Source organism: Saccopteryx leptura, chromosome 6 (assembly GCF_036850995.1).
Source record: "Saccopteryx leptura isolate mSacLep1 chromosome 6, mSacLep1_pri_phased_curated, whole genome shotgun sequence".
NCBI lineage: Eukaryota > Metazoa > Chordata > Mammalia > Chiroptera > Emballonuridae > Saccopteryx > Saccopteryx leptura.
Genome location: NC_089508.1, coordinates 63,089,357 through 63,110,159, shown reverse-complemented (window position 1 = coordinate 63,110,159; position 20,803 = coordinate 63,089,357). Strand labels below are relative to the sequence as shown.

The 20,803-nt window shown below is 36.7% G+C and overlaps 1 protein-coding gene across 1 annotated transcript in view; it reads left to right on the top strand.

The window, feature by feature from the left end:
* The window catches only part of TEX9 (testis expressed 9), a 74,404-nt gene that overhangs the window by 23,121 nt on the left and 30,480 nt on the right, over positions 1-20,803 (top strand). Inside the window, exons 5-9 of the mRNA XM_066343243.1 lie at positions 632-677; positions 1,428-1,510; positions 4,728-4,906; positions 7,700-7,782; positions 8,149-8,322. Coding sequence (XP_066199340.1) covers positions 632-677; positions 1,428-1,510; positions 4,728-4,906; positions 7,700-7,782; positions 8,149-8,322 — 565 coding nt within the window. The remainder of the gene's footprint in view (positions 1-631; positions 678-1,427; positions 1,511-4,727; positions 4,907-7,699; positions 7,783-8,148; positions 8,323-20,803) is intronic.

Here is a 20,803-nt window from a genome sequence, read left to right as displayed (position 1 = left end):
AGCTGCTGCGCCAGTGCTGGAGGTGAGAGAGCCAGTATGAGGTAGTTCATGGACGGGCCCTTTAAGAAGAGCTTCCTGGGACTCCAAAAGCCCTTGGTCTCACTTAGCCACAACTCCTGCTGGGGTTTTACAGCTACAAATTATGGGGACTTCTTTCTGGCACTGGGACCCTGGGCAGTGAGGTCTGGTGTGGGCTGGGACCCCTCTCTTTTCAGGGGGAATCTCTGCAGATGAGATATCCCTCCTGATTTTTATCTGCCACTCATAAGTGTGGGACCAGTGTGGTTTGTGTCTCCACATCCCTACCAGTCTCAATGTGGCTGCTTTATAAAATCCCTAGTTGTCAGACTTCCATTCAGCCAGATTTCAGGCTGTTTTGTAGTGTACTGTAGTTGTAATTTTGATGTGGTTGTGGAGGATTCAATTACCGCATTTCCAAGGTGAATTACTTAACCTAAGCACTTTTCTCTTTTGTGACACTCATGTTAATAAATTAACATATGCATAACTAGAATTATAGCAAAGTCTACTTGATGTACATTTTTCCTTTCAAATATAGTTGCTGTTGAATTTTATTGTGTCTCAGCTCAGTCTCATCTGTTATTAACATGTATTTATTTTTGGTCTGTAGAGATTTGTTATCTGAAGGGACAGTTCATCTACATTCAGAAACTCAGGTATGAAATCAAACTTTTTGTGAATATAATTACATTCTGTAAAATCTTGGTTTTTTTAGACTTAGTCAAAACAGAAAGGGTTATGACTCTAGAAATAGATTAAAGCCTTGGTAGATGCCTTCATGAAATTTTACTCATAAAATAAATGGAGTCCTTTCTTGTCTCATTATTTCACTGAACAATTTGGAGATACAATGGAAAAAATTTTAAGTAAAATGAGCCTGTACCTAAGGATTTTTTTAACTTTCTCTCTGAAACCCAAATTTACTACATAGAAGATCTGGAAAAGAAAAGTGTTCATTTGCAAAGAATGTGATTTCAAAGGTTTATTCATTCATTTAAATATTTACAGAGTAGAGATCACTATTGTAGATGCTGAGCTTACTGGGATCTGTAAGTTCCCCACCACGGGGATCTGGGTTGAGGTAACATGAAAGCCTGTCTGGGGAATTATTAGTAAAGAGAACTAAATTCTGTGAGTCAGAACATCCAGTTTAATATTCCACCAGCTAGCTGAATATTATTGAATCTTTGGGACTCATTTTCCTTATCTTGTAATATCTTGGTTCTAATGGTATGTAGGTCTCTTCCAGCTTTACAAATGTGGGATTTTAAAAAAATACAATTTGATTCATTTCATGAAAATAACAATTCTTTTATGTAGCAAATTAGCAAGTTTGTATAATACAAAATTGCTTTCCTTGGCGAATAGTTAGGATCTAATCAATAATTTAAATTCTCTTCATGTAGTCAAAGGCCAAAAACATTGATCCAGTAAACAAGGTTAAAAAAAAACTATGCTCTGCAGATAAAGGGAGGAAAACAAATTCAAGGTATAGTACAGTTTTAAAAGTATACTTTCTTTTCTAAATTTTATAATTTACAGTATCATCATTCTTAATTATTGGACTTTCTGTTTCTTCAGATCTTTTTTACCCTAAAATGTATAAAATTACATTGTATATATCTATCCATATTCAATAATTTAAAATGTTTTCTACTCAGAAATGTTTTGCAGCGGTTAGTTTTTTTTTCATTCACTCAATCAGCAAATATTTATTGTGTACAGTATATGCCGGGCACTCTTCAGTCTGTCTGGTAATTATTAAAACCCACATTTTACACACGAGGAGGACACTGTTCCTGAGGTAAATGACGACCCCAAGAGGTCAAAGAACCAGTTAGTTCAGTAGCAAAACCAGGATTCTAACTCAGGTTTCTGAATAAGCACAGCACTCCCCCCCTCCCCCCGGCCCGTTCCTTGCAGTTCTCTATTATGTGACAGGAAGGTAAAGAGAAAAGAAAATAAAGGAGAAAAGGAAGCTTGTTTAAAAAAGGTGGTGGGGCAAAATATTTAAATAAAGAAAAAATCAGAAGCATAAACTTCCACTTTCTGTATTTCACTTCGGTCTCAATAAGCTCATACAGAGTGAGAATTTTTAAGTTGGGAGTTTTTGTCCCTTTATGCCAATAATTACTTGAATTTAGGTAAGTCAGTTTATCTTTCTGGGCCTCAGTTTCCTCAAATGCAAAGTGAAGTTACTGATCTAATGATCTCAATGGCCCCTTTCTTTCAAAAATTCTGTTTCATAATAATTGCAAGAAGTGAAATACTTATTTATGTTATTTTATACACTTTCAATTTACTACTGTGAAAGAGTCTACTCTGTTCTCCCAACTTTTCCACTACACTGAAATTGAAACTCCTCACCAAATGAGAAGGTCTCTGAGCTTAACCTCTGAGCCCTGTATAAAAAGACACTCAAAAAACACTTGCGTGGCCTGACCAGGCAGTGGTGCAGTGGATAGAGCATTGGACTGAGATGCAGAAGACCCAACTTCGAGACCTCGAGGTCGCCAGCTTGAGCGCGGGCTCATCTGGTTTGAGCAAAGTTCACCAGCTTGGACCCAAGGTCCCTGTCTTGAGCAAGGGGTTACTAGGTCTGCTGAAGGCCTACGGTCAAAGCACATACGAGAAAGCAATCAGTAAATAACGAAGGAGTCGCAAAGAAAAACTGATGATTGATGCTTCTCATCTCTCTTCGTTCCTGTCTATCTGCCCCTATCTATCCCTCTTTCTGACTCTCTCTCTGTCTCTGTAAAAAAAAAAAAAATACTTGAGTGAATAAAAAAAAAACAACAGTCAAAAACAGGCTAGGTTTCATTTTTTAATATGATTTTTAAATTAAATTCATCAGTGCAAAAATTAACTGATGGAACTAAATTCTCCCAAGTAAAATTTGAATTCTTTACATGCCATCTCATTATTCAATATTTTAATACGGTAATGCATGTAATCAAGGCATAGTCTTCAAAATGGAAGTATAAAAAGCATAACCTTGATTCATGAATTTACTAATTATTCTCCTTAATAAATGGCAGATTTTATGCAAAATCATACACATGTATGTATGTGTATACATCTACAATTTGTATATTTTCTTTCAACACATGTACAGAATTTTGATGACTGTTTCTTGGCATTGTGAATTTACTTATAAAGCACATGACAGAAAATGTTATTTTTAGTGAGATATTTACTTAGAACTATGATTAGAACCTAGGTCTTATTTTCTGCTTAGTTCTCTCAAGTAATCGAAATAGTCCTATACTGTATGACTGTTTAACAGGGCACCATACCTTATTGTATATTTTGAGGTATATAATGATTTTGCTTGCTCTAAATAAGACTATAATTATAATTTACATTCTATTGTTTTTAATACAAAAGAATTCAAGTCTGTTCTTAGTATTTTAATTATAAAATGGGACCCAAGAGGGTCATACCTGCAGTGGCTTGCACCAGTCAGCTTCTTCTTCATAGGAAGTTGTTAAATTGAATGTCTAGGCCCTGTCCAGTTGGCTCAGTGGATAGAGCATCAGCTTGGTATATGGACATCCCAGGTTTGATTCCTGGTCAGGGCACAGAAGAGAAGCAACCATCTGCTTCTCTCCCCCTCCTTCTCTACTTTCTCTCCCTCTTCCCCTCTTGCAACCAGTGGCTCAGTTGGTCTGAGCGTCGGCCTCGGGCACTGAGGCTAGCTCTGTTGACTAGAGCATCAGTCCCAGACTGGGGTTGCTGGGTGGATCCTGGTCAGGGTACATGCAGGAGGAGTCTCTATCTCCCCTCCTCTCACTTAAAAAAGTTTTTTTTATATGTCTATTACTTATCCAAACTGATAATTGCATTATAATTTGGGAAAAATCTTTGTTCATTCTTGTGTCTTTTATTCAATTAAATAACTTTTTTCAATAAAGGAGAGATAAAAATAGTGAAAGGATAGGAAGGGGAAATCTAAAATCCATCACTTGAAGAAAAGAGAACATCTATTATATGCATACATAACTAGAAACTGTTATCGTATTTTTAGACTTCAAGTCTACTTTGTAAAGAAAAACTTGTTTTTCTAAATAGAATTCAGAAGCCTTTGCTTATGTGTCAAAAGTAGTTACACTTAAGTAAAAAGTAAGGCTTTTGGAACCATAAACCTGGTTAGATCTGGCACATACTTCAGTGCCTTTGGAAGTGACCTTTATTTCATATTTCTTCCCTTCATTTTGTCGACTTTGATCCTGGTTATAGGGTGTTCCTTTAGTTTGAAAAAAATGTTGAGTTAGAGCTAATAACTCTTTACTCTGTAATGCTTTTTCAAGAGTTACTATTATTGTTCAGTGTTTGCAGAATTATGGCTAGAGTGCTATCAATTTGTACAGTTCTCTAGAAGCGTGTAAAATTAAAAACCACAGGCTAGCTTTTACCTACAAGGCCAAGTTCAGTTCTCTTAGTTTTGATGTTTGTTTTGAGGCAATATCTAAACAAACTGGCCTCAAAGCTTTCTCTAGCCCTCTGGTTGTGTAATTCATAAAGATTGAAAGTCTACTAAGTTTCTTCTACAATAGTCCTTGAAAATATCAATTATATAATTTGAAATTTATAATAATTTTGATATACTTTGTATTTGGATAAAAGTCATATCTAGGAGTCATACCTTATTTATGATATATAAAGTTTATATAATGTACATTTATCTATGTGATTTTCTTTTTTAGTATAAAATTGAAGTACTCTGATGTACAAACTGTGAATGATGTTGCCATTCCAGAGGATTTCTCAGACTTTTCTCTTGCAAAAACAGTTAGCAAAATTGAAGGGCGACTGGAAGAAGAAGGCTTACCTGATTATATAGATGATGATATTTTTTGTGGTATTAGTAAAAACATTGGAACAGGTAGGTTTTCTTTTGTTTCTATTACAATTACTTAGAAAAAGATATTTAGGAACTTCCCTTGTTGCATTTAAAAATGTACTGTGATGTCTTGTATCTGTCTCAAGTGGGATATGGCAGTAGAAGGAATGAGTTGGTATTGTAAATGAAGTGACTGGTTCTGAGTCAGTAATTGTTGAAAGTGGATGATGGGTAAGTAGGGTTTCATTGAACTAGTCTCTTTTATGGTATTGGTTTCATTGACCTGTTCAGCTAAGGTTAAAATACCCCAAAGCTAATCATTAAATTTTTGAATTTTTTTAATTTTCTGTTATTCTACTTATTTCATATTAATTTGACACATGCAAAAGGATAAATGTATTATAGATGTAGCATCAGGTAAAATGATCAAATGAGTTTCTAATGAATATAATTTTTTTCTTTTTCTATTAAATTTATTGGGGTGATACTGGTGTTGAAAGATATGCAAGTTTAAGGTGTATAATTCAGCAAAACATCATCTGCACACTGCATTGTGCCAGTGAGCTCTGTTGGTTAAAGCACTGTCCTGATACGCCAAGCTTGTGGTTTTGCTCCACAGTAAGGGCACATACAAGAATCAACCAATGAGCACATACACGGGTAGAACAACAAATTGATCTTTCTCTCTATGAAATCAATAAATAAATTAAAATATTTTCTTTCTTGTAAGCTCATTTTCTTCATACCACTAGGAAAACAGTAATATAAGTTTAGAGCATCTAAAAACATTGTTAGTTAGTACCAGTAATGCCTTTATGAGGAGTCAGCTATGCTATTGTAAACAAAAACTTAGACAATATGTTAGTATATACTCAAGTTAATGCTGAACTATAATTAATTGTTATTTCAGGTGAGCTACTTTTAGCCCCTCTATAATAGTAATATCTTAGTTTCAAAATTTAGTAGTTAGTATTGGATGATTATAATTTTTATCTTTAAAATTCTGATTCTGTGAAAATCACAACCATTAAATGTATAATGATTATCGTGTGTGTGCTAGTTAGTCAAGTGAGAAACAATTCTTTTATGCATTTATTACATTTATTGACCTATCCAAGCTTTCTGAGGCTAGTTGTCAGGAGGGAAGTTAAATGAAGCAGGAAGTTGCCTTTATATCTCTGTTAAGATGCCTTCAAGGACTCAGTGGTCTGGTGTTAGCTGTTCCTCAGTACACGGTCAACCATGGTCCTGTTACAGTGTTCATCCTCCCAGCTAACAGGGAACCAGCACCAACAGCCTGCCTTAAATTGCTACGTTTTCTAATTGCTGAATCGCCCTTCTGCCACTTTACCTCCCTGTTGAGAATTTTTGGCTTAGGTGTCTCACCTTTTATTCTTTTATCCCAGATGATTGCCTAGGGTTACCTGTGGGGGGTGAGGTAGGGAGATCAAAAAATAGTTTAGCAGCACAGATTGCTTTGTAAGACTGAGGTTGGAGTGTGATGGGGAGGTTAGTGTTGTAGACCTAAAGGGGAGAGAAGGAGATAGTAGAAAAAAATCATGCTGTCCCATTCTTCCTTCCTTTCCCCTAGTGACCAAGTGCTAAAAATATCACACTTTAAATGTATCATTCCCATTCCATCTCCTGTTAGCCTGAAGTTACATGAGAGGCTAGAAGGAGAATTGACTCTAGAGAGATCTAGGTGGGTTAGAGTCAACCACAGTTCATCAGTCCATGGTAGCACTGAGGACATTTCATGAGAGCTTTGGAACAGGAAATATGTACGGAGATGTTTTGTGCCCTGTGGGATTTATCCTAATGACTGCTTAGCGATGGTTTCAGAATGTTTACTCAAGCTCCATGAGGGCCAAGCTTGCCTTACATCCCTACTATGCCTGGAACATGGTAGAGACTCAATGTTTGTTTTTGGAATAAATGATTGAATCAATTACAAGTTAGTTCTAAGTTCCTTTTTCACTTTATTTACTTTTATAAGCCTATAAACCTCAGAGATTTACTGTTGATATTATTGAATAAAGGTAGATCTTAAAAAGAGTTTGTGGCCTGACCTGTGGTGGCGCAGTGGATAAAGCGTCAACCTGGAAATGCTGAGGTCGCCGGTTCGAAACCCTGGCTTGCCTGGTCAAGGCACATATGGGAGTTGATGCTTCCTGCTCCTCCCCCCTGACTCTCCTCTCTCTCTCTCCCTCTCTCTCTCTCTCTCTGCCTCTCTCTCTCTCCCTCTCTCTCTCTTCTCTAAAATGAATAAATAAAAATTAAAAAAAAAATTTAAAAAAAAAAGAGTTTGTGGGAGAAAGCTGTAAGGTATTAGTGTATTTCTTTGTTTCTAGGACACATTTTAACTTCTCTGAAATTGGGATGTGTCTTACAAAGGCATTTTATAATTATAGTGATTGGGTTTGAAGTATAGTTTTGCTGGAGAGAATTTGTTTGTTTCTGCCAAACACTTGGGGACATTACTTACCTGAGGACCACTTTAAATTGTTTGGGGTGTTTTGGACCACCTACGTAAGTATGAATTCAGCCTGCAAACTTACGTGAATACTGCCTTGTGGTTCAGATTTTCAGGAGGGGTTTTTTTCCCCCCTTTCTTTACTTGGTTCCATTGTTGAGATGTGAACAGTTTGTTTCTGTTGGGTGGATTTATTTTTTATTTATCTTTACATGAGGGTTATTTAGGGTCTTTAGTGTTCCCAAAAAGAGATCTCTTGTGAGACCTGGAGCATTTTTGTTCTTTCATACTATAATGATCTGTCTTATAAATGATGACATCTTAGATTCAGTGAAAGGCAATAAGTATAATTAAATCCACAGAAGCACAGATCCGATTTCTGAAGGCCAAACTTCGTGTTATGCAGCAGGAATTGGATAATGTTGTACGTGAATGCAGTAAAAAGGTAAGTTTTGAAAACCTCTCACTATCCATGCTCTAATATTAAAAGATATTTTAGGAGCAATTTCAATTATATTTTTAAAATAGCTTCATTGAGACATAATTCAGTTAAATTTGAATTAAAAAATTGTATGTAAATACTGAACTTTATTCTAAGATGTTGAATTTTCAGAGCTAAAGCATTTTAAATACTTGTTAGCAATCAGAATTCTCTATATTAGACTTATAAGTACAAGCTCTTAAACATAAATAAAATAACTTCCATTTTTTAAGATGAATATCAAAGATCACCTGAAGTTCCTTTTTGTTTTTTGTTTTGATACCAAATCATGTGCATGTTTTTACATAATTTATAATTTTATAACTATAGGAGGATGAAATTAAGGATTTAAAATCTCAAGTAAAAAATTTTGAAGAAGATTGTGCAAGACAGCAGCGAACAATTAATTTACAACAGTCTCAAGCAGAAAAATATAAAACACTTTTTGAAGAAGCAAACAAAAAGTGTGATGGATTACAACAACAGCTGTCTTCAGTAGAAAGGGTAATTACTCTGCTAAAAGTGCACTAAAACACTAGATTTACACATTTGTATAGACACCACTTTTGCTTGTTTATTTTGTTAATATTGACTAAAAACTCTTACCCCCCCATATAAGAGACTATTTTTAAATAGCTTTATTGAGATATATTTCACATATAGTACATCTCACTCATTTAAAGTGTACAGTTCAGTGGCTTTTAGTATACTCACAGAGTTGTGCAACTGTTGCCACTATTAATTTTAGACTATTTTTATCACTCCAAAAAGATACCCAAACTCTTTAGCCAAGTATCCCAGTCTCTTTTTCCTCAAACCTCTCAGCTCTAGGGAACTTTTTATTTTTAATTGATTTTAGTTAGAGAGGCAGGGGGAGGGAGAGAGAGGAACATCAATCTGTTACTGTATGTGCCCTGACCAGGGATCAAACTGGCAACCTCTCTGCTACCGGACAACACTCTTAACCAACCTATCTGGCCAGGGCTCTAGGGAACTTCTAATCTACTTTTTGTCTCAATAGATTTGCCTATTCTGAATACTTCATGTACATAGAATTATACAGTGTGTGGTATTTTGAGGCCAACATCTTCATCTTAAAGTGTTTTCAAGATTTATCCAGCCTGACCAGGTGGTGGCACAGTGGATAGAGTGTCGGACTGGGATGCGGAGGACCCAGGTTCAAGACCCCGAGGTCGCCAGCTTGAGTGCGGGCTCAGCTGATTTGAGCAAAGCTCACCAGCTTGGACCCAAGGTCGCTGGCTCGAGCAAGGGGTTACTCGGTCTGCTGAAGGCTCGCGGTTAAGGCACATATAAGAAAGCAATCAATGAACAACTAAGGTGTCACAACAAAAAACTGATGATTGATGCTTCTCGTCTCTCTCTGTCCCTGCCTATCCCTCTTTCTGACTCTCTCTTTGTCTCTATAAAAAAAGAAGAAGAAAAAAAGATTTATCCACATTATGGCACTTTAGTCCTTTTCAGGGAGAGTATAGATATAACACATTTATCTATTCATCAGTTGATGGATATTTGGGTTATTTCCACTTTTTGGCTGTTATGAATGGTGATGCTACGAACATTCACATACAGTTATTTGTGTGGACATGTTTTCACTTCTCTTGGGTAAATGCTTAGGAGAGGGATTGCTGGATCACATGTTAACCCTTTATTTAACCTTTTGAGGAGCTGCCAACTGTTTTCCATATCAGCTATACCATCTTTACATTTCCACCAGCAGTGTATAAGAGTTCCAACTTCTCTACATCTTTACCAACACATTAGATTATCTTTTTTTCATTATAGCCATTCTGTTGGTGTGAAGTGGTTATCTCATTGTGATTTTGATTTGCCTGATAACTAATTATGTTAAAGTTTTTTCATATGCTTATTGGCCATTTGTATGTCTGCTTTGGAGATATGTTGATTCGGACCCTTTGCCCATTTTTGAAATTGGAATTTTTAAATTATTAAGTAGTAAGAGATCATTTTGTATTCTAAATACAGTCCCCTATCAGATGTATGATGTGCATATATTTCTCCCATTCATTGGGCTGTCTTTACACTTTCTGTATGGTAACCTTTAAAGCACAAAAGTTTTTAATTTTGAAGTCCAATATATCTAATATTTCTTTGGTTGCTTGTGCTTTTGGTGTAATATCTATGGTGAGAATATATTTTAAATAAACTATCCTATTTAAAAATTTCATATTATAAAAAAAAATTTCATATTATATACCATTATATTAATAAAAATAAACTATGCAGTTTTACATTGCAAGATGGAGGGATGATAAAGTTTATGTACTGTAGCATGTATTGAGATTTAAGTAGTAAGAAAATATACATTCTTCATTACTGCTTCATACTTCTCTTTAGTTTGTTCATATAAAAGTGCCTATTTTTAAACATTTTGATCATGTATAATTAGCATTATATTCCGGTAATACATTTTTAACATCAGATTTATTGAGATATAATTTATATACAATAAATAACCCTATTTAATATACAGTTCTATGACTTTTGATAGATGCAGAGTCATGTAACCATCACCATAATTGAGATATAAAACAGATCCATCATCCCACAAAATTCCCTTGTGAATTTAGTCAAGTTCTTCCTCTTCTCCCAGCCTCAGGCAACCACTCATCCGGTTTTGGTTCTTATATTTTAGCCTTTTCCATAATGTCATAGAAATAGAATCACATGGTAGCCTTTTGAGTCTGTTTTTTTTTTTTTCACTTAGCATTCAGATTCACCATGTTGTAATAGTCTATTTGTTTGTATTGCTGAGTAGTATAACATTACTACATTTTATTTACCTACTCATCTGGAGATAAAAGCTGATTATAGTATCTAATACTCTCATCCTGTGCTGTCCAATACAGTAGCTACTCAGTGTGACTAGTACAAATTGTGACGTGCTGTAAGTGTAAAATAAACATCAGATTTTGAAGACTAAATGTAAAAAAGTAAAGAATGTAAAATTTTATTAATATTTTAAAATTGGTTACATGTTGAAATGATAATATTTTGAATATATTGGGATAAGTGAAATATAGTATTAATTTTACTTATAAAAGTGGCTACCAGAAAATTAAAAATATGTTTCATATTATATTTTTATTGATCTAAATCTGGACAAGTGGTCTAAGTGGGGAAAAAAAGCTGTTGTATCTGGGAAACAACCGTTTTATTTTGTATCGACTTTATCATTTGTCATTAGGCAACTAAGCTCTGGTCATATCATTGCTATAGTCTCACGTAATCTTGAAGCCTCGTTTATATCTTTGATTCTTTTCTTGTTCTTGGCCCTCATACCCAATCCTGTGCATTTCCTACTGTTTTCATTTATCTCTTCTTTTCGATTCCCATTGCCACTTATTACTTGGTTCAAGCTACTATTACTTCTGATCCTCCTCACTGGTTATTTTATGTCCTTTCTCTTTTCCTTATCCATTGTATCCTGTACTCTTGTCAACAGATTAATATTCCCAAAGCACTACATTGATTATAACTCCACCTTTGTATGGGCAGAGAAGGAACTAACTTTTTTTTTAGTGCTACGTGCCAGGCAAAACACAGTTTACAGAAAAGGAAACTGAGTCTGAGAGATTAAGGAAATTGGCCAAGGTCATATAGGAGTAGCAGAGCAGAGTTCAGTGTTTGTCTCCAAAGTATGTGTTTTTCTTTTCCCTACAAACCATGTACACTCCTTCTCTAACCCTACTCCCACCACCACAGTAAATAGACTTAAGCAGCCAGGTATTCTAAAATGTCACTGCTGTTTAGAGTTAAATATTTGAAACTTGGTTCATAGTGACCGTACTCAGTAATTGTGATACATTGCTTATCTAAAGATTTTTGTGGGAACTTTTTATTTGCTCTAAACTTCCCAGCTTGGATCCTTATCTACCTAGCAGCCAGAGAAGTGTAATAACTCTTCTGGGTTATATGGAACTCAAGATTGAATCTATCTTTGTTAATTCCATTTACTTTATATATTTCTAGAAACAAATCTCTTATATAATTCACAGAAATACAAAACAGCTTGCATTTGACGGAGTGCTTCTATAAACATGCAAAAGCTAATTATTTAAACAATTATGTATATTATTGTAGCTGCTGACACTAACAGATGAAATTATTTCTAAAACAAAAACAAATCATTTTATTTCAGCATTGGGTTTTGTTTTACTCTGAATGATCTCTGTTTAAAAATCAACTTTACTGAGGAATAACTAAAATACGATAAAATATATGTGTTTAATAGTACAACTCTTGAGTTTTTACAAACTAATCCATCCTTGTAACCACCACCACCACCACCACCACCACCACCACCATCACAATAAAGATAATGAAAATTTCTATCACTGCTCTCTTTCCAAAATTTTTCTTAGTTTGCTCTCCCCATCAATCCCTACTTTCTTTCAGTGGTCCCAGGCAACCACTTATCTGCATTCTTTTACTACAGATTAGTTTTTCCTGTTCTAAAATTTCATATACATGGAATCATAAGTATGCATCGGGCTTCTTTTGTTCAGCATATTGTTTATAAGAATCATCAATGCAACTGTGTGTTGTGTTAATTTCCTTATATTGCTGAGTAGTATTTGTGTATGAATTGACCACATTTTGTTGATTTGTTTGCCAGTTGATGTGCATTTGATTTGATTTCAGCTTTGGACCATTAGAAATAAAGCTACTATGAATTTTCATGTACAGGTGTTTTATGTAGACACATTTTTGTGTGTGTGTGTAGACATATTCAAATCACTCATAATGTTGAATAAATAACTAGGAGTAGAATTCCTGGGTATGATGGAAAGTGAATGTTTAACTTTTTAAGAAACTGTCAAATTATATGTTCCACAGTGATTGCACTATATTTTATTCCTACTAGCAATATATGAGAGTCCAGTTATTCTGTAGCCTCATCAACACTTGCTATTGTCAGTCTTTTTAGTTTTAGCCATTCTGGAGGGCAGAAGTTCTATCTTATTACAGTTTTATTTATATTTCCTTTATAACTATTGATCTTGAGCATCTTTTCATATATTTTTGACCATTTGTATATCTTCTTTTGTGATGTGTTAGTTCAAACCGTTTGTCCACTTAAAAAACTGAGTTGTAGTAAGAGTTCTTTGTGTATTTTTTATATAATCCCTTTGCTAGAAGAGTATATATTGTGAAGTTTTTCCCAATCTGACTTGGCTTTTTAATTTTCTTGATAATATCTTTCAAAAGGCAGCAGTTTCAAATTTTGATAAATTCCAAAAAATTATTTTTTGTGGTTTTTGTTTTCATCCTATTTAAGAAATCTTGCCTGACCAGGTGGTGGCGCAGTGCATAGAGCGTCGGACTGGGATGCTGAGGACCCAGGTTCGAGACCCCGAGGTTGCCAGTTTGAGCGCAGGCTCATCTGGTTTGAGCAAAAGCTCACCAGCTTGGACCCAAGGTCGCTGGCTCGAGCAAGGGGTTACTTGGTCTGCTGAAGACCCGCGGTCAAAGCACATATGAGAAAGCAATCAATGAACAACTAAGGTGTGGCAATGCGCAAGGAAAAACTAATGATTGATACTTCTCATCTCTCCGTTCCTGTCTGTCTGTCCCTGTCTATCCCTCTCTCTGACTCTCCCTCTGTCTCTGTAAAAAAAAAAAAAGAAAAGAAAAAGAAATCTTTGCCCTTCTAAAAGTCATGAGGATTTTCTTTTTGTTTTCTTTATAGAAGTTTTATGGTTTTAGCCTTTATGTACGTTTGATATATAAATAGATCTATGATCTAGTTAATTTTGTGTTATGGAATGAGGATAAAAGACAAGGTTCACTTTTTTTCCCCCCACAAAATCACCATCATTTGTTGAAAATACTGTTCTTTCTCTATTCAATTATCATAGCACCTGTGTAGAAAATGAATTGACTTTCTTTGTAGACTCTATTCTTTTACATTATTCTATATGTTCATTTATCTATATGTTTGATATAATTTATTGGTAAAACCTTATGGTGTGGAGTTTTCTTTTAGGAAGGATTTTAATTCCCATTTCAATTTTTTTAATGCAGATAAGTCTATTTTTATTTTCTATTACTTGTCAGTTTTGGCAATCTGTGTTTTTCAAGAAATTTTTCCATCTCATCTAAGTAGTCAAATTTATTGGTTTATATTTTTCCAAAATAGTCCTTTATTATATTTAAATGCCTGTATGATTTATACTAATGACTTCTGTATAATTCTTTATATTAATACTGTATTTCCCCATGTATAAGACACTCCCATGTATAAGATGCACCTTAATTGTGGGGCCCAAAATTTGAAAAAAATGTATTACATAAAGATATTGAACTCAAGTTTTATTCATCATAAACTTCATACAACTCCTCATCACTGTCAAAATTCCCATTCATTAGCTTGTCCTCATCTGTGTCTGATGATGAATCTCTGTCTTCATATATTGCCTTTTCCTCATTTCCATCTATGGCATTGAAATGCCACACTTCTTACCCCTTTTTGAGTAGTGAGTTCTTTTATGTTCTCTGACCCCTAGGAGTAAATTTTTTTCCACAAAATGAAATTAGTTCCAGTTCCAGTTTTATTAACTTAAAATCATGTTTATTTGGGCCCTGGCCGGTTGGCTCAGCGGTAGAGCGTCGGCCTGGCGTGCGGGGGACCCAGGTTCGATTCCCGGCCAGGGCACATAGGAGAAGCGCCCATTTGCTTCTCCACCCCCCCCCCCCCGCCTTCCTCTCTGTCTCTCTCTTCCCCTCCCGCAGCCAAGGCTCCATTGGAGCAAAGATGGCCCGGGCGCTGGGGATGGCTCCTTGGCCTCTGCCCCAGGCACTAGAGTGGCTCTGGTCGGGGCAGAGCATCGCCCCCTGGTGGGCAGAGCGTTGCCCGCTGGTGGGTGTGCCAGGTGGATCCCGGTCGGGCGCATGCGGGAGTCTGTCTGACTGTCTCTCCCCGTTTCCAGCTTCAGAAAAATAAAGAAAAAAAAATCATGTTTATTTAATAATCAATTTATGGAAACAAGGAGAACATACATTTACTGCTCCAGCTCAAAATTTAAAGACATACGTGTACAATTGTACTCTTGGATGGTCAGGAGGCACGAGGACGTACATAAACATTCGTACTACTCCAAGGTTAAATGACTTAACAACGATCTCTCTCTTTTTTTTTTTTTTTTTTTTTTTTTACAGAGACAGAGAGAGAGAAAGTCAGAGAGAGGGATAGATAGGGGCAGATAGACAGGAATGGAGAAAGTTGAGAAGCATCAATCATTAGTTTTTTGTTGCGACACCTTAGTTGTTCATTGATTGCTTTCTCATATGTGCCTTAACCAGGGGGCTACAGCAGACCGAGTAACCTTTTGCTTGAGCCAGCGACCTTGGGTCCAAGCTGGTGAGCTTTGCTCAAACCAGATGAGCTCACGCTCAAGCTGGCAACCTCGGGGTCTTGAACCTGGGTCCTCCGCATTCTAGTCTGACGCTCTATCCACTGTGCCACCACCTGGTCAGGCACAATCTTATTCTTGATATCATCCCAGGATCTTTTCACTCAGGTACAAACTTCTCCTATAGTTGTTTTCTTCCCTCTTCCTGCTGGTTTCAAATTGTCTCCAGAAGACTTCATCCATTGGTTCTATCCATCTCTCATGGCAGCTTTGAAGGGTTTGTTAATGCTGACATCAAGTGGTTGGAGCTGGGATGTCAAGCCTCCAGGTATGACGGCAAGTTTTGTTTTTTGCTCTGCAGCAATCTTCGTTGTGTTTTTTGTTATGCGTGTCCTGAACTGATCAAGCACTGATAGGGCAAGTATGTGTAAGAGCCCACCTGGTCTCCTCCAAACTTTCTCAAACCAGATCTTCATCCCATTCTGATCCGTCTAACCCAAGGGTCCCCATTCTGATCCGTCTTACACAGGGGACCAGTTCACTGTCCCTCAGACTGTTGGAGGGCCGGACTATAAAAAAAAACTATGAACAAATCCCTATGCACACTGCACATATCTTATTTTAAAGTAAAAAAAAACGGGAACAAATACAATATTTAAAATAAAGAACAAGTAAATTTAAATCAACAAACTGACCAGTATTTCAATGGGAACTATGGGCCTGCTTTTGGCTAATGAGATGGTCAATGTCTGGTTCCATATTTGTCACTGCTAGCCGTAACAAGTGATATGACGCGCTTCCGGAGCCATGACGTGTGCATCTCGTGTCACCGGAAGTAGTACTGTATGTGAGCGATGCCACATACAATACTCCAGGAGCACAGGATGTGGATGCATCTTATGCTCCTCTCACCACCAATGAAAGAGGTACCCCTTCTGGAAGTGCAGTGGGGGCCGGATAAATGGCCTCAGGGGGCCGCATGTGGCCCGTGGGCCGTAGTTTGGGGACCCCTGATCTAACCCTTATCATGATGTGGACAATCACTCCTCAAGCAGTGTCTTCTTTTAGCATTGTTTTGGGTTCTGGGTTTTTTTTTTTGTATTTTTCTCAAGTGAGAAGTGGGAGGGGGGGAGGCAGACAGGCAGACTCCCGCATGCACCCGACCAAGATCCAACTGGCATACACACCGGGGGGCATTCCTCCACAGCAATTGGAGCCATTTTAGCACCTGAGGCAGAGGCCAACTTTGCTCCAATGGAGCCTTGGCTGCAGGAGGGGAAGAGAGAGATAGAAAGGAAAGGGGAAGGAGTGGAGAAGCAGATGGGCACTTCCCTGGCCAGGAATCAAACCTGGGACTTCCACATGCCTGGCCGATGCTCTACTGCTGAGCCAACTGGCCAGGGCTTTTTGGCATTGTCTAACAGTTGAAAATCAGCATAGGAGGCAGCTTGGTTCTGTCAACACAACAAGGTAGAACAACTGTGTAATGGCTCTTTTCATGTTTACTTGTCTTCACAGTTACAGTTCTACCCCCTTATCAATAGTTCTGTTACTTGGGACATCAAATTGAAGGGAGACTGTCCATATTTGCAGTCTGTCCCAACTCAAACTGATGTGTCTTCCAACATTGAATGACAAAACGATGAAATTCGAGGATCTTCTGCTCATAAGTTTTCAGGCATCTGTTGAGGCTGGTGCATGTACGCATGCTTAGTCCATTCTGTTTCATGAACCTGAGGCGCCAATTGTGTCCTCCTTTGAAATCAGTAACTTCTTTTTCCTCAGCAATTCTTCTTGCCTCATGTTGAACCATCTTTGTGGACACATGAATTCCAACTGCCCTTTGCTCTTCAATCCATATCTTCAGTTTTCTTTCTAAATCAGACCATGTTGCTGACTTGCCTCTCATGACCTTCTTCTGCCGTAGTGTTTTCAGTAAGGTTTCTTCTTCCCGTGGCCAGTCTCGGATTGATTTCTCAGTTGAAGGAGGACCAAACTTATGCTCATCAGCACGATTTAAATCAAATTTTGCAAAATGAATCACTTTTAACTTGAATTCAACACTATACGAAAATCTTTTCTGAGCCATTTCTGGGCAGAATGTGGCAAAACGTAACCTACCATAATATACCGGTAACATATGCGAAACAGTGAGTGCAAAAATGAGTGTGAAAAAGCAGGAAATGCAAGTAAAAACAACAAAACAAAAAGAAACTATAACCACTGTATAAGACACACCCAGTTTTTAAACCCCAAGTTTTTCAAAAAAGGGTGCGTCTTATACATGGGAAATATGGTAATTTGCTTCTTCGCTGTTCTTTTTTTTCCGTAATTCAAAATTGGCTTATTTTTATTTTTAAATTTTGTTTTAACTTTTATTTTTTATTTAGAAATTAAATTTAATGTGGTGACATTATTCCATAGGATCACACAGGTTTTAGGTGTACATCTTGGCACACGGTCTATACATTGCTTTGTGTGTCCGTCACTCAAAATAAAACCACCTTCCAGCACTGTATAATTGACCCCTTGAATACATCTACCCAGCTTTCCTCTGGTAACCACTGTACTTTTGTATATATGTGAGTCTCAGTTTATATCCCACATAAGAATGAAATCATATAGTTCTTACCTTTTTATGACTGACTTTATTTCACTAAGCATAATATTTTCAAGGTCCATCAATATTGTTATAAATGGCAGTATTTCATCTTATGGCTGAATAATATTCCATTGTATATATGTACCACATCTTAGATAATTATCGATTTCATTGAAATTTTCAATCAACATTTGGCTTCATTGATTCCTCCCCCCCCCACTGTTAGTCAGTATTTTATATCTTGATTTTTACCCTTTAGATTTCCGTTTGCTCTTTTTTTAGGAATCTTAAGGTAAAGCTTAGATAATTTTATATTTTTATATTTTTCTTTTTTCCAATATAAGCATTTAAAGCTATAAGTTTTTCTCTTTAAGTGCCGCTTTAACTACATCCCACAAATTTTCATATTGTCTTTATATTTTGATTAAGTTCAAAGTATTTTCTAATTTCATTTCTGATTTTTCTGGATTATTGGATTATTTAGAAATGTATTTTTAAATTTCTAAGTCATTATGGAGTTTTTGTTTTTCTGTTAACTGAGTTCTAATTTAATTCTGTGTTGTGAGAACCTGCTCTGTATGATTTCACTCTTCTATAATTTTTTCCAATTACTTTTATGGACCAGCATTTGGTCTCTCTTGGAGAATGCTTCATGTGCACTTGAATAGAATGTATGTTATGCTGTGTTGAGTAGAGTGTTCTATAACTATCAGTAAGGTGAAATTTATTAATTCTGTTCTTCAAGTAGTCTATGTATCCTATTGATTTTCTACTTGTTATATCAATTACTGAGAGAAGGGTGCTGGTGCCCAATTCTTTGACTAGAATTGTGGATTTGTCTGTTTCTCCTTTCAGTTGTATTGGTTTGGCTTCATGTATTTCCAGTCTCTGTTTTCATTGTTTGACATTTAGGATTATAATAGTGTTTTCTTTTTAATTTTATTTTTCAATTACAGTTGACATTCAGTATTTTATATTAGCTCTAGGTGTACAGCATAGTCTCTAGATGAGTATGTAGTTTATGAAATGACCACCCCAATAATTCAAGTACCCACCTGGCACCATACATAGTTATTACAATATTGACTATATTCCTTTTATCATACAGCCGTCCTTCCATCTGGCAACCACCAGTTTGTTCTCTGCATCTATAAGTCTGTTTCTGTTTTGTTCATTCATTTTGTTTTTTAGATTTCCCTTAGCAAAATACCCTCTACGTCCATCCATATTGTCACAAGTGGTAAGATTTCATTCTATTTGTGGCCAAGTGATATTCCCTTGCATATATGTGCCACATCTTCTTTATACACTCATCTACTGATGGGTACTTGGTCTGCTTCCACATCTTCACTATTGTAAATAACTTTGCAATGAAAATAGAGGTGCATATATCATTTCAAGTACTTTTTCAGTTTCTTCAGATATATAGGAGTGAAATCGCTGGGTCATAAGGCAGTTCTATTTTCAGTGTTTTGAGGAACACTGTTTTCTGTAAGGGGTGCAACAATCTTCATCCTTACCAGCATTGTTCAACGGTTTCCTTTTTCTTCACATCCTCACCAACACTTGTTTTTGTTGATTTATTGATGATAGCCATTCTCACAGGTGTGAGGTGATATCTCAATGTGTTTTCATATGTATTTTGCTGGTGATTAGTGATGATGAGCATCTTTTCATGTCCGTTTGCCATCTGTATGTTCTCTTTGGAGAAGTTCCTATTCAGGTTCTCTGCCCATTTTTAAATTGTTTGTTTTGGTGTTGTTTGAACTCTTTATAAACTTTGGATATTAACATTTTATTGGATGTATCTATGGCAAATATCTTCTTTAGTAAGTTATTTCATTTTGTTGCTAGTTTCTTTTGCTTTACAAAAATCTTATTAGCGTCGGCCTAGCGTGCGGAGGACCCGGGTTCGATTCCCGGCCAGGGCACACAGGAGAAGCGCCCATTTGCTTCTCCACCCCTCCGCCGCGCCTTCCTCTCTGTCTCTCTCTTCCCCTCCCGCAGCCAAGGCTCCATTGGAGCAAAAGATGGCCCGGGCGCTGGGGATGGCTCTGTGGCCTCTGCCTCAGGCGCTAGAGTGGCTCTGGTCGCAACATGGCGACGCCCAGGATGGGCAGAGCATCGCCCCCTGGTGAGCAGAGCGTCGCCCCTGGTGGGCGTGCCGGGTGGATCCCGGTCGGGCGCATGCGGGAGTCTGTCTGACTGTCTCTCCCTGTTTCCAGCTTCAGAAAAATGAAAAAAAAAAAAATCTTATTAATTTGATGTAGTCCCATTTATTTGTTTGTTTTTTGTTTCCTTTGCCTGAGGAAAATACCAGAAAAAATATTCCTAAGAAAAATGTTTGAGTTTACTGCTTGTATTTTCTTCCAGGGGTTTCATGGTTTTGAGTCTTACATTAATTCTTAAATCTATTTTTAGTTTATTCTTGTATCTAATGTAAGAAAGTGGTCTAGTTTTATTTTTATTTTTTTTCCTTTTCTTCTTTTTTTCTTTATTTTTTTATTATTAATTTTAATGAGGTGACATTGATAAATCAGGGTACATATGTTCAGAGAAAACATCTCCAGTTTATTTTGACATTTGATTATGCTGCATTTTTATCACCCAAAGTCCAATTGTCTTCCGTCACCTTCTAACTGGTTTCCTTTGTGCCCCTCCCCTCCCCAAACCCCCTCCCTCTCCTCACCGCAGCCCGTAACCACCACACTCTTGTCCATGTCTCTGAGTCTCATTTTTATGTCCCAGCTATGTATGGAATCATATAGTTCTTAGTTTTTTCTGATTTAGTATTTCACTCAGTATAATGTTATCAAGGTCCATCCATGTTATTGTAAATGATCCAATGTCATCATTTCTTATGGCTGAGTAGTATTCCATAGTATATATGTACCAAAGCTTTTTAATCCACTTGTCCACTGACGGACACTTGGGCTGTTTCCAGATCTTCGCTATTGTAAACAATGCTGCCATAAACATGGGGGTGCGT